The sequence below is a fragment of the Hydractinia symbiolongicarpus genome, chromosome 8 (genome assembly GCF_029227915.1).
Source record: "Hydractinia symbiolongicarpus strain clone_291-10 chromosome 8, HSymV2.1, whole genome shotgun sequence".
Taxonomy (NCBI): Eukaryota; Metazoa; Cnidaria; class Hydrozoa; order Anthoathecata; family Hydractiniidae; genus Hydractinia; species Hydractinia symbiolongicarpus.
Genome location: NC_079882.1, coordinates 19,177,246 through 19,189,603, shown reverse-complemented (window position 1 = coordinate 19,189,603; position 12,358 = coordinate 19,177,246). Strand labels below are relative to the sequence as shown.

At 31.9% G+C, this 12,358-nt stretch overlaps 2 protein-coding genes and 1 non-coding gene across 4 annotated transcripts; 2 read left to right on the top strand and 1 right to left on the bottom strand.

Moving 5' to 3' along the window:
* Positions 1-970: 970 nt before the first annotated feature.
* Positions 971-2,402, top strand: LOC130653818 (1-aminocyclopropane-1-carboxylate synthase-like protein 1). Its single transcript, XM_057456325.1, has one exon. It carries the CDS (start codon positions 971-973, stop codon positions 2,213-2,215), a length of 1,245 nt encoding a protein of 414 aa, XP_057312308.1. The 3' UTR covers positions 2,216-2,402.
* A 252-nt stretch (positions 2,403-2,654) lies between these two features.
* On the top strand, positions 2,655-10,179 carry LOC130654934 (histidine--tRNA ligase-like). 2 transcript variants are annotated; one of them, XM_057457588.1, is made up of 15 exons: positions 2,655-2,811; positions 4,544-4,636; positions 4,715-4,834; positions 5,048-5,143; positions 5,408-5,533; positions 5,661-5,768; positions 5,973-6,071; positions 6,528-6,621; positions 6,796-6,923; positions 7,117-7,222; positions 7,310-7,392; positions 8,903-8,968; positions 9,130-9,246; positions 9,499-9,645; positions 10,076-10,179. In XM_057457588.1, exons 1-15 carry the CDS (start codon positions 2,695-2,697, stop codon positions 10,127-10,129), a joined length of 1,554 nt encoding a protein of 517 aa, XP_057313571.1. In that variant the 5' UTR covers positions 2,655-2,694; the 3' UTR covers positions 10,130-10,179. The 2 variants fall into 2 exon arrangements, with proteins under 2 accessions (XP_057313571.1, XP_057313572.1); XM_057457589.1 differs by lacking the exon at positions 2,655-2,811 and adding an exon at positions 3,758-4,067.
* A 1,558-nt stretch (positions 10,180-11,737) lies between these two features.
* Positions 11,738-11,869, bottom strand: LOC130656093 (U11 spliceosomal RNA). Its single transcript, XR_008984836.1, has one exon. It is a non-coding gene; the product is annotated as a U11 spliceosomal RNA (small nuclear RNA).
* Positions 11,870-12,358: the final 489 nt, after the last annotated feature.

Here is a 12,358-nt window from a genome sequence, read left to right as displayed (position 1 = left end):
TAATAACTGTCACGTGTGAAGGACGCTGTAATACAGTATCTTCGTCGTCTGATGAAACACTTTTGCTTAGTAGTGTTGAGTTATATTCAATACTTTTTTGCTACATCGAAATTCTTTCTTATAAAAAAACAAATGCGAGAAGTCGTACCGCAGCTGAATTTTTGGTGATTCCATATGATTTCCCTTCACGCCGCATGGTCGTACGCGCATGCGTTAACGGAGCCTCATAAATTTGGATAAGGTGAGTGCTTAAAGGAGAATGCGGAAAAAATAGCGGTGATATCAACATTTATTTTAGGAAGTGACATTCTGATTAAAAATTGAAAACGACTGTTTGGGAATATGAAATGAGAAACGACTGTTCGGGAACAAGGATGATTGCTTCTTCATAGATTAACATATATCGATCAAAACATATTTTCATGCGCTTAAGGACACGCCTGTTCGCGAAAAAAAAAACAAATACGCGAATTGTAAGGTGTATTAACAGTTAAAACAACTATTTCTTGATCTGTATACATGTATTAAAGGGAGAGGCTCAATAAGCCCAGTAGTAATCTTAATTCTGGCCTTTACTTTACACTAGACCATCTAACAAAAATTATTAGCATAGTTCTCAGTTATTTTTAAAATGTTCTTGTTGCTCTGTCAGAGTTTCTTGAAGAATTTTATTTAGGAAAAACGAAAATGTCTGTTTTATCCGTCAGATTTTGAGAATGTTCAGGAGAATCCGTTATTTTAGTTCCGCATTATTTTCTTCCGCATTAATTTTTCCCTAATTTGATTCATCAATGGATATAAACATGAACAAGTAATGATTAGGAAGCGTTACTGATTTTTTTTTTTACATGACATCAATGTCACAGAGATCATAGTAAAAAATCTAACGAGGTTATAATTGGATCTGGGCTGGACGCAAAATTTATATAAATTGATGTGTTTTGTCATTTAATACTAAGTTGAATTGAAAATGTTGTCCAAACGTGCCGAGAAGAGTTTGGGAATGCCGAATCTGCTATATACTTCATGGAAAAAACAACAAGACAACCCTTATGATGCAGAGGCAAACCCAACAGGTATTATAAATCTGGGTACTGCAGAAAATAACATCATCTATGACATCATCAACAAGAAATTGAGCGAAATTAACTTGGGAAAAATGGAAGAGTCCTATACGCACTATTGTAAGTTTACTGGTATGGACGTATTTCGAACTTCTTTGAGCAGATTCTTTCAAATGTTTATGAGCCCTCGCGTAAGTGTCACACCAGATGAGATATTTGTTACAAATGGCGGCGGTGTTGCTATAGAAACATTGGGACAAATTCTATGCGACGAAGGAGAGGGAGTCCTTACTCCTGCACCTTATTACAAAGCGTTTAAAACAGATTTAGAGCAAAGATTTGCGACTAGATTATGCCCTTTTCATTTTTCTGATGATTTCAAAATAACTATGAAAGATTTAAAAGCAATACACCAAAAAGTAACGGAAAGGGGGATTAAAATCAAAGCGTTATTGATATCTCACCCTATTAATCCTCTTGGAAGTTTTTACACGAAAGAACAGCTATTGATGTTATTGGAATACTGCTGGTCCAGTCAAATTCACCTAATCTGCGATGAAATATATATGTTATCAGTTTATGATGACAAACATATGTCATTCGTTAATTTACTCGGAATACACAACATCCATAAGTACCTTAATATTATCCATATTGTTTGGAGTTTCAGCAAAACATTTGCTTTGTCTGGATTTCGTTGCGGTGTCATCATAACTTTCAATGCATTGGTTCAAAAGGCCTTGCTTTCATTGTCGTATTATACCACTTCATCGACTCTAACTCAATATGTCGTCCAAGAAATGATATCCGATCTTGATTGGGTTAAAGTTTTGAAATCAACCACTCAAAATCGATTGTTGAGATCACGTGGTTTGGTTGTTGCGCGACTTAATGAAATGAACATCCCTTATATTTTACCCACAAGTGGAATGTTTATTGTTTTTAATATCTCGAAATTTCTTCGGGAAAAAACAGAAAAAGCAGAGTTGGAGCTGTTTGATCGTTTCATGAAACATGGCGTGTATGTTGTTCCTGGCACAAATTTGGAGTTTTCTGAGCCAGGATGGTTCAGATTAATAATATCCAACAAACTGGAAATTATCGAAGTTGGGATATCGCGAATAATAGACGCTTTAAATTGCAACGATTGAAATTCGTTTTTGGAGTGACTTGTATTTTTTTTTATCTCTGTGAATAGTAAAGTTGTTTTGCATTAACTGTAAATATTATTTTTGTGCTGGATTCTGTGCCACGGTATTTCTATGTAACTTTTAGCAGAGAAAAAACTAATTATATCTTTACTTTATATATACCACAAAAACACAGCCGTTTTTGTAATTAAAAATTCACATATTTTTAACAACATATTTTTTTATCGGAACGAAGTACAGAAAAATAAAGTGTAACACCGTTGAAAACATGGCGTACTGACTGGATTTTTAAAAAAATATTAGATAGTGTTAGCTATCTTTGTGCATTAAATAAAATGCGTATTTATATACCTGGATTTTTAAAAATAACCCAACAGAGCACGACTACGACGCGACAAAAACGGTTCCGCTTTTTTGAGGAAGCTTCAAAATACAACTTTCGTGAGTACTTTACACGGGGAAAATTACATCACGTCAAAATGGCTGCCAATGGTATTTTGACTCGGGAAGAACTTCAAGAAAAAATTAAAGAACAGGGAGAAGTTGTGCGAAAATTAAAGTCGTTAAGTATACAGTCAGATGACACTAAAACTCAGGTATTTTATAAAAAGTGTAACAACAGACAGAAAGCGTAATTGAATGAAAAATTCGCTATAAAAGTGAAAATGGCTTTACAGCAAAACAACCAAAAAGTCACGTTTTTTCATTCTTTGATTTAATGAATTTGTAAATTCACGAGACTCCATGCTTAAATATACGACTATTAGACTACTTATAGAATTTTGTCGGATTGGGTAATGCTTTATCACATGCACCAACTTGAACACACGCTACATTGTCTTGAGCATAAGGCTCTGATCAAATAAAAAGGTAGATGATCATGTGATTTCAACGAACCATTGAGGAGGTATTAGAGATAATAAAGATTTATCAATGTACCAAATCCTTTTTTTTAAAAAAAGTTGCTTCCATTAATTAAAATTTTTTATAAGATCATGTCCTTTTGATAAGCAGTTGCATGGCTAGATATCAAGGTTTAAGAGTTCATTGATAACAACAACAACCCAACTGCTCCAAAACAAGTGGCTTGACTCAGGTTTAAGAAATTGGTCTTATTTTGGTTCCAGGTGGTCCCTAGTTACCCACACAGCAGATAACATCAGTTATTTTCATCGTTTCCAACTTATTTTGCCTTAAACATTAAAGCCAAATGTACTGGCTTCACTAATCTTAATATACTTTACTTTGACATCAATTTTGTTTTAACAAGATTGGTAAATTAGCTACAGAACAATTTTATATATAGGTGTTTTTTTATAGACTTTGTAAAATTGTGATAAATATAATTCACTTTGCACATATCACTTTCTTATTATTTTTTAGATAAATTTTCACTATTTTTCTATATCAAAACTATTTAAACATTTGACGATCGATCAGCCATAGTTTTTTTTCATACTTTTTTACCCAACGTCGGTTTTTCATGCTAGCATGGGTTGCAGTGGAAATCCCCAAATATAAAGAAAACAATCTAGCAAACTTTTTTTAAAATTGGCTATATTATCATTTTGGATCCCTTCACAAGTTGAGCTAAATTTTAGCATATGAAAAGTTCAAAGAATTATTTCTAAGTGTCGCATTTTTTATTGTTCTTCGAAGCAGATTATTTCAGCCTCTTTTTGTTTTCAAGCTGTATCATTTGCTGGTAAAAAGCAAATTAGTCTTGTTTCATTTATAACTTCTGTGTTGTAGAAAAAGAAACAAAATGAAATATAATATACTTTTTATTACAATGCGGACAAATTTGCTTCGAAGAACACGTTGTGGTTCAAAGACAATCTTTTCCAGAGAGGTAAATTTTAGTATGGGGTCATTCAAAAAGTATACTTTGTCTTTATATGAGAAAAATAGTTTTACTTCCTGAAATGATTAATATTATTCAAATGCTAATGCAAACTTTCAAGTTTGTAAAGTAATAATAGAACAAAAATCAAAATCAAACTGGAGAGTAGAATACCAGTTGTTGATAACTAATTAAAAAACTTCTTTGAAGAATTAAAGTTAATGATATGATACTTCGAAGTTGAAATACCATCAACGAAGGATGTTCTTTGTCTGAACAGAGAAAAAATATTGATTTATGTGGTTTCAGGGTTATAACAAACAGTAGGAAGGAAGCTCACAGATGTACAAAAAACAATTGCGGGCCACAAGTGTGTGTACTTTGTGAATGGCCCCTACAAGTACTTGTATTAAATAATGACTAGCCTGTTATTTGTTTGCAATAGCATATATAATGCTGTTTAAAATTTATGTTTTTTTTCTTAGATCAAAGATGAAGTCAATAAATTGTTGGAGTTGAAAAAGCTATTGGGAAATGAGCCTACAAAAAATAACAAATTTGTCTTAAAAACGCCTAAAGTAAGGAGGATTGGTTTATCCTGATGCGATGATTCTCTCTATTTACTTGATATACACTTTATTTTATATTTTTTACAGGGAACAAAGGACTATGGTCCAAAACAGATGGCTATCAGGGAGAACGTTTTTAAAACTATAATAAGTACATTTGAACGGCATGGAGCAGTTCAGATTGATACACCTGTCTTTGAGCTAAAGGTTTGAATTTTTAATTTTTTATAAGCAATTATTGGTCAATAAATCTTTGCAATTGTATAAGTTAATGGATCTGAGCCTTTTACTCAATCCCTCTAACGACTGAGCTCCTGTTGTAATGTTATTGCAACAGTCCTAAGTAGATGATGCGAGTACATAAAAAAGTTTTTAATATATACATATAATATTTTTCTTATACTTTTCTTTTTTTTGCAGGAAACACTAACTGGGAAATATGGAGAAGATTCTAAATTAATATATGATTTGAAGGATCAAGGAGGAGAAATCTTGGCTCTTCGCTATGATTTGACTGTATCTTTTAACAAACTAATTGAAGCCTAAATAACGAGTCATTGTTTTTTCTATTTGTGGTACACTGAAAGAACTGTTGCCAGGAACGATGTGGTAATTGTATTAACTAAAAAAGTTTAAATAAAGTTGTAAATTATAAATGAAAAATTAAGTATTCCTTTAATTTGTTCTTAATCATCAGCCTGTTCTCTCATTTTGTGCCACTTGTCTGATTTTAGTTTGAATTTTTTCTAATGAACCTTGTTCCTTAATTTGTAATTGCAGGTTCCATTTGCTAGATATGTTGCAATGAATAAAATAGACAAAATAAAAAGATTTCATATAGCTCGTGTTTATAGAAGAGATAATCCAGCAATGACAAAAGGACGATACAGGGAGTTTTACCAGTGTGTAAGTACTTACCTAAAATGCATATACCTGTAATTACTTGTAATTATTGTTTTAAGTATTTGATTCTTTAATAAAGTGATGAAAGTTGCAATTAACAACCTTAATAATCTTAATAACATCCTTTTAGGATTTTGACATTGCTGGACAGTATGATCCATTAATACCAGATGCAGAATGTATAAAAATCGTTTCAGAAATCTTATCCCATTTAAAATTAGGCGATTACGTTATAAAGGTATACCAACTTTTTTATGTAAGAAAAAGTTGAACAGCCAAAACGTTGTGAAGTGTAGCCCTTATTGCTTTTTGTAATGCCACACACAATAATTGTTCAAACTTTTTTATGTTCTGTTAAAGTCGGTAAAAGAACTGAACATTGCTTAGGGTGATTGGGGATGTGTGCTAATGTTAATATAAACATTGATATCTTTACACCTAGGTAAATCATAGAAAACTATTGGATGGTATCTTCGCAATTTGTGGTGTGCCAACAGATCAATTCCGTACAATTTGCTCATCAGTGGATAAATTAGATAAGGTATTACCTTATGGTATTATTTTAGCAAAGAATTTATTTTCATGGTTTTTGACTAAATTCATGATATTACATAGCATCAAAATATTTTTCAAGATATCATAAGCGAAAAAAATCCTGAAATGTCAATAATTCACAATTTCGTTTACACAAAGAAAAAATATGAAGTGCTGCTACGAAAGTCATAATAGGGAATCATAAAGTGTACTTTTTTATGTTGTATTGAGAAATATATTTGGTAATATTTTGATGCCATTTGCAAAAATTATAATATCCACAAAATGTTTTACAAACAATTATCCCTGAAAATTAATACCAGAAAAAAAAATTTTCTTTGATCCGCGAAAATGCAAAAATTAGTACCTAAATTAAACCATTATTAGTATAATACAGAAAGTGCCTGCAATAATAATAATAAAAAAATTGTGCAGATATAATTTTTACTTTTATTTTCTACAGACACCTTGGGAGGAAGTTAAGAAAGAGATGGTCACTGAAAAAGGATTAGCAGAAGAAATAGCAGATAAAATATATGAATATGTACAGTTAAAAGGTAAAACTGTACTCAATAAGAACTCTTTTTACCTTACACTCTTCCCTTCCATTTTACATATCATTCGATAATAAGCTGGGGCACTTTCTTCCTTAGTAGTATTAAATATTAAAATTGTGTTGATTGGAAAAAGAAGCATAAAAATACCGTATACTTATGTTTTTTTTTCATTAGGTAAAAAGGAGTTGATAGATAAACTTCTCAATGATCAGAAGTTACCAAATAATAAAATAGCCAAACAAGGCATCGATGACATGAATTTGCTACTGAAATATTGTGAACTGTTTAACGTGCTTGATCATGTAAGAAATTTCTCCCCGTCACTCCATGAACCAGTAAATGTTGTAAAAATAATTATTTGAGGACGTTTTTTAAGAAAAATAATTTTTTGAGGAAACTTTTTGTACAAAAAGTAATTTTTTACAAAATATTTTCTTTGACACTTTAGCATTTGTTTCTTTGGCTTAATATTACATGTTATTTTTAACATTTCAGGTGTCATTTGATATGAGTTTAGCTCGGGGACTCGATTATTATACTGGAGTTATTTATGAGGCTATTTTAACGTCTTTACCTGATGAATTACTCAAAGCAAATCCTGGTAGGTATCTGCACGCAAAAAAACTTTTGTCTCTATTTTTTGTCTCTATAAAACAGTATAAATGACAGTATATATTAATTTCTATAGGGGAGCAGGTTGGTATAGGTTCTGTAGCAGGTGGTGGCAGATATGATGAACTGGTTGGCATGTTTGCTGCAAAAGGAAGGAAGGTACAGTAATACTGTCATGCTTTAAATCTCTTTTAATAATCATTCTTGATACAACAAATTTTCTGGAGTGGCTCTTCACAAATTTATCTGCATAAACTGTGTTTTTCAATGCATTTTTATTTAAGTCAATGTTTCAGCATAAGTTTGACGGTATCTTGGTTTAAAAAAACAACTTTTTTTGCAACAAGTTCATGTAAGCTTTCGCCCGCTTCATGCGAGCATGATTACACAATATTTTAGCAAAGCCATTGCTTTTAAAAAAAAATAAAAAGTAATAATAAAATTAATGACTCGTATCAAAATTATATCAAAAAAGCTCAAGAGGCATAGACTTAACCGATTACTTAACTTATTAAGGAATGGTCGATCTCGCTCTATGAGCAGACTCTCCTTCATTTTTATTTCATTATATTTAGTTGTTTTTCAACTTCACCTTCGTTTTTATTAACTCATTACGTATTTTGAAAGAATTTTTACAAGTTGTGAACTTAAACGCAAATGTGTCCTACAAGTATGGAAATTTTTTCCTCTGTGAGCACCGAAATGGGAGTAGTCGTGTGTTCAAATCTCATATTGGTAACTATTTTTCCCTTTTTTTTTTTGCTGGTGTAAATTTTATTTTTTAAAAAGATAAGATAAGTGCTCAAAAGCATTATTTAACTAACTGGTAAAGTAAAGGTGTTTCAGCCTAAGTTTTCAAAAGTGAATGTAGGCAGAATTAAGGTCTCTCCAAATGCCTGGTAAGTAGTTTACGAAAAATAAAATTTCCACATTATTATGTAACAGAGAAACGAAGATGCTCCACCATATCAAGTTATTTAATACATCGATTTTACAAAATTTGGTTAAAATGTAAGCAAAAGGCAAATTATATTGTAAATAATGACGAGAACGGAATTCTTTTCGCTACGCTAATGACACTCAAAGAACGTAAATTTTCTGATTCCGTTCTTGTTATTTGTTTCCGAGCCATAAGCTCACAGAATTCTTTTTAACAAAGTTTGTTGTTTGTGACAGTTCTGGTAATATATATTTTTTTAACTACAGCAATTTCCTTTTTCGAGCAATTAAGATTTACTCGTATATTATTATTTTTTTCTCACTAAGTGACTTTCTTATACTCCGTTATTTTATGGTCTTTCTTCTTCCTGTCAGTCAGTTTACCCCAGAATTGCCCATTGAAATTTTGAGGAATTTTTCGTTCAAGAAGATCTCACAAATCAATTTTAAAAAATAACTGCATAGTGTGTAACAAATACTATTGCCTATCTGAATAGCAAAATATGTCGTGTCTAACTTCGTAACAGAAATCACAATCTGATAGACAGCTTTTTGTAAACTTTATTTGCAAGGTTGTTTATGTATATCATACTTCTTGTTTTTTTAACCGTGTTAATTGATAGTTTTCTCTAATCTGTAGATTTGAAAATATGTTTATGGTGTATGAAGCAGTTTTACTAGAAGTGTAAATGGCTGATAATTTTTTTCTAATATTTTTTATTTAATTCAGGTTCCATGTGTTGGTGTCAGTATTGGTATTGAACGAATATTTTCAATCATGGAAGCCAAAGCTGAGGTACACTCCAATTTTTCCTGGCAAAATATTCACGCATTTTACGACATTTGAATTTTACAGAATGAGTCAGAATTTTTTGTCTATCTGCATTTAATTTTTTGTCTACCTGAATTTAATTTTTTGTCTACCTGAATTTAATTTTTTGAATCTTTTTAATTTAGGCCAGTTCTGACAAAGTTCGAACATCTAAATCGGAAGTTTTAGTCGTTTCTGGCCAAAAAAATATGTTGGAGCAGCGTCTGCAGTTGGTGAATGAATTATGGGACCAAAATATTAAGGTAGTTTCTATAAAGCTGAAAGAAATTTAACTTGTTCTCCAAGCTAATTTTAGATAACAAAAAGTATCAACTTTTATCTCAAGCTTCATTTGTGTGTCTTTTAGTGAATCAATTCAACAGTAATGTTTGTAATAAAACATGTGCAAATTACCTTTGCGGATAAAAAATCCTAATAAAAAAATGATCGGAACTTCTTCCGCATAAAATTCTTTTTTTAACATTCTACAGTTTTTGTTTGCACTTTTTCTGTAGGCAGAGATTTCGTATAAAAACAATCCGAAGCTGTTGAACCAGTTTCAATATTGCGAAGAAAATGGGATACCATTCTGTGCAGTTATTGGGGAGGAGGAGCTTAAGAATGATGTTGTAACGTTAAGAAATATGGTCACGAGAGAACAGGTAACCTTTCAATGCATTGGTGTTTTTTCTTTTCTTTTTTATAAGAACGAAGAGGCTGGGATGGTTAAAAATAAGAACAAAACAAGAACAAGGCTAAACTTTACTGATTTTCTTATTCTAAAAAACACAGCAATTATGAAGAAATATCTTTAAAAGAGACTTTAGGTCACAAATATCTGCAATGTGCTGTTTAATAATTTTTTTAAAAAATGCGTAAGTTATAAGTACAAAATAAGAACAACATGTGGAAAAAATAAAAACATCCCAGGTCTGGTCTGTATAGCTTATTTTCTTATATTAAGAAGTGTGTACACTTTTTCGTGTAAAATCTCTTGATATAAAAAAGGAGCAGAAACGGCAGGTGCTCATTTAGAAATTTTACAATGAATCTAAAGTACAACATAATTCATGTTTTCCACTTTCTGTTTAGATACAAGTAAATCGAAAGGACTTACCAATGGAGATATCAAAAATACGCCAATAAAAGTCTTTGTAATTTTATTTATTCGAAATATAGAAATTATATTTACAGAATTCGTTATCAATGAAACATGAGACGGATTATTATCCGGACTATGTGTTTTAACGCTGTCCAACACGTTATTTGCAGACAATTTGCTTAACCAGGACGCAACGTATCAAAAGGAACTTTAGCAGTTCGCGGAAAAAGCCTTTTTTGCTTCAACACCTTCGTAATGACATGGCTTGTCAAAAAATTTGATAAAAGATTCTGGCAAATTGAAAGCTGATAGATAGCTTAGAATGGTTTTTCCAATTGTGGACTTAAAAAAAATTAACGCCCCTAGACTACCTCGTAGTTTGGCGTTCATGTTAAATTCTGTGAAATCACAAAAATTCGAAGTGAGAAATCTCGCTGTTGTTGCACAACCACAATGAATGATAAACAAGAAGCCCTGGGGGCTCTAAGAATTTCCGCGCGCTACCAAAATTTTTGATGAAAACCTGCTAATTCGTTGTGTTATTGTGCCAAACATTCGAAGGGGTTCGGTGCATGAACCTCTGAAGATAAAGCACACCACTGACATTATATCTTACAACAAACGCAAACAAATCGAAACGTGTCATTAAACTCACATTTTAAAAGAAATTGCTAACAAAAAATACGGCCTATCATTCATGGTTGAAAGTCTTGCGATTGAAACGTTTATGGTCTTAAACGGCATTAGTTGACAAAAAATCAAAATTTTGATGTGACCATCATTTTCAGCATACTTTTTTATTAACTGTGTCAATTTTTGTCGAAAATAAAGCAGTTTTAATTTTTGGATAAATTTTGTCCTGAAATGACATTTAGGTGACAAAAAATCAAACTATTGTACCATCATCATTTTCAGCATACTTTATTTGTTAACTGTGCCAGATTTAGCCGAAAATGAAGTGGTTTTAATTTTTGGACCAATTTTGGCCTAAAATAGCATTTAGGTGACAAAAATCAAAATTTTGATGTCACCATTATGTTCAGCATACTTTTTTTGTTAACTTTGCCAATTTTTGTTGAAAATGAAGTAGTTTTAATTTTTGGACCAATTTTGGCCTAAAATGACATTTAGGTGACAAAAATCAAAATTATTATGTCACCATTATGTTCAGCATACTCTTTTTGTTAACTGTGCCAAATTTTGTCGAAAACAAATACCAATTTTGGCCTGAAACGTCAATACGAGACTTCCCAGTAGTTAAGGAGCTTGGGTACGAAGTTTACATCTGTGACTGAGCAAAGTGAAATCCCATGGTCGATTTTTTCTCAAAAAATGCTCCGAAAGAAAAAAACGACGGTTTTAAAGAATTTCCTACGCCTTCGGGCGCGGAAATTCAATAATTAAACGATGTTCACACAGTGCAGATATAAATCATTTCAGAATATAATATGCATAGGCTAACTTGAAAGGCCAGCTGTAAAAGGTAACCAGCTTATTTGTTGAGTAAAGGCAGGTCACTTTTTTTGTTTACATGATGCTGTTGCAGCGAAATCCGATTAGTCTAGTTTTCGTCCGGGCAGATAAAAATCTTTCCACAATGGTCAACCTTTGATAGATTGAAAACAACTGAACAATTTTTCTCTTTCTTACCGTGGGGCGTCAATTTAACGAAATCAACTGCCCTCATGTCCAAACATTATGCACCCGAAATCTCTTGATAGCGATTCCGCGTAGTGCCCGCGTTATGAGACGCCTACGTGCCATTGACGGCAAGTGCCCTTTTCAATTAACATGACGTACTCATCATTGGTGCACTCATTATGCTTTATTATCACTTGTGGCTTTTTATTAAAAATAACGGGAAGCGATTGTGTAGTTATGATAATTATAAATTAATTGTTTATTAGTTATACGATTTATATTTAAATATTTTTAACTAAGACATGCAAGAAATTCCCAGTTTTAAAATACTAAAACCAAAGCAAAGCGTTCCGTTTTCCTTTTTTAACAAAAAGCCTTTTTTTTATAAAAACATGTTTTATAAGAATATTAGGCGGCTGGGATATCCGGATAAAAAGAAAGTTTTGTTTGGGCAAAAAAAATGATACCAGCCTGGTCAAAAATGTGGTATTCTTATAAAAAGAGTATAAGTGTCCACCCTATATAATGCGTGCAATCAAATGAGTATATAGACGCCTGGGCTGTCTTTTGACTTCTGCACTAAACTTTTCAGGTAATTTGCATGCAAAAATATCGTAGCATACCTAGCATCC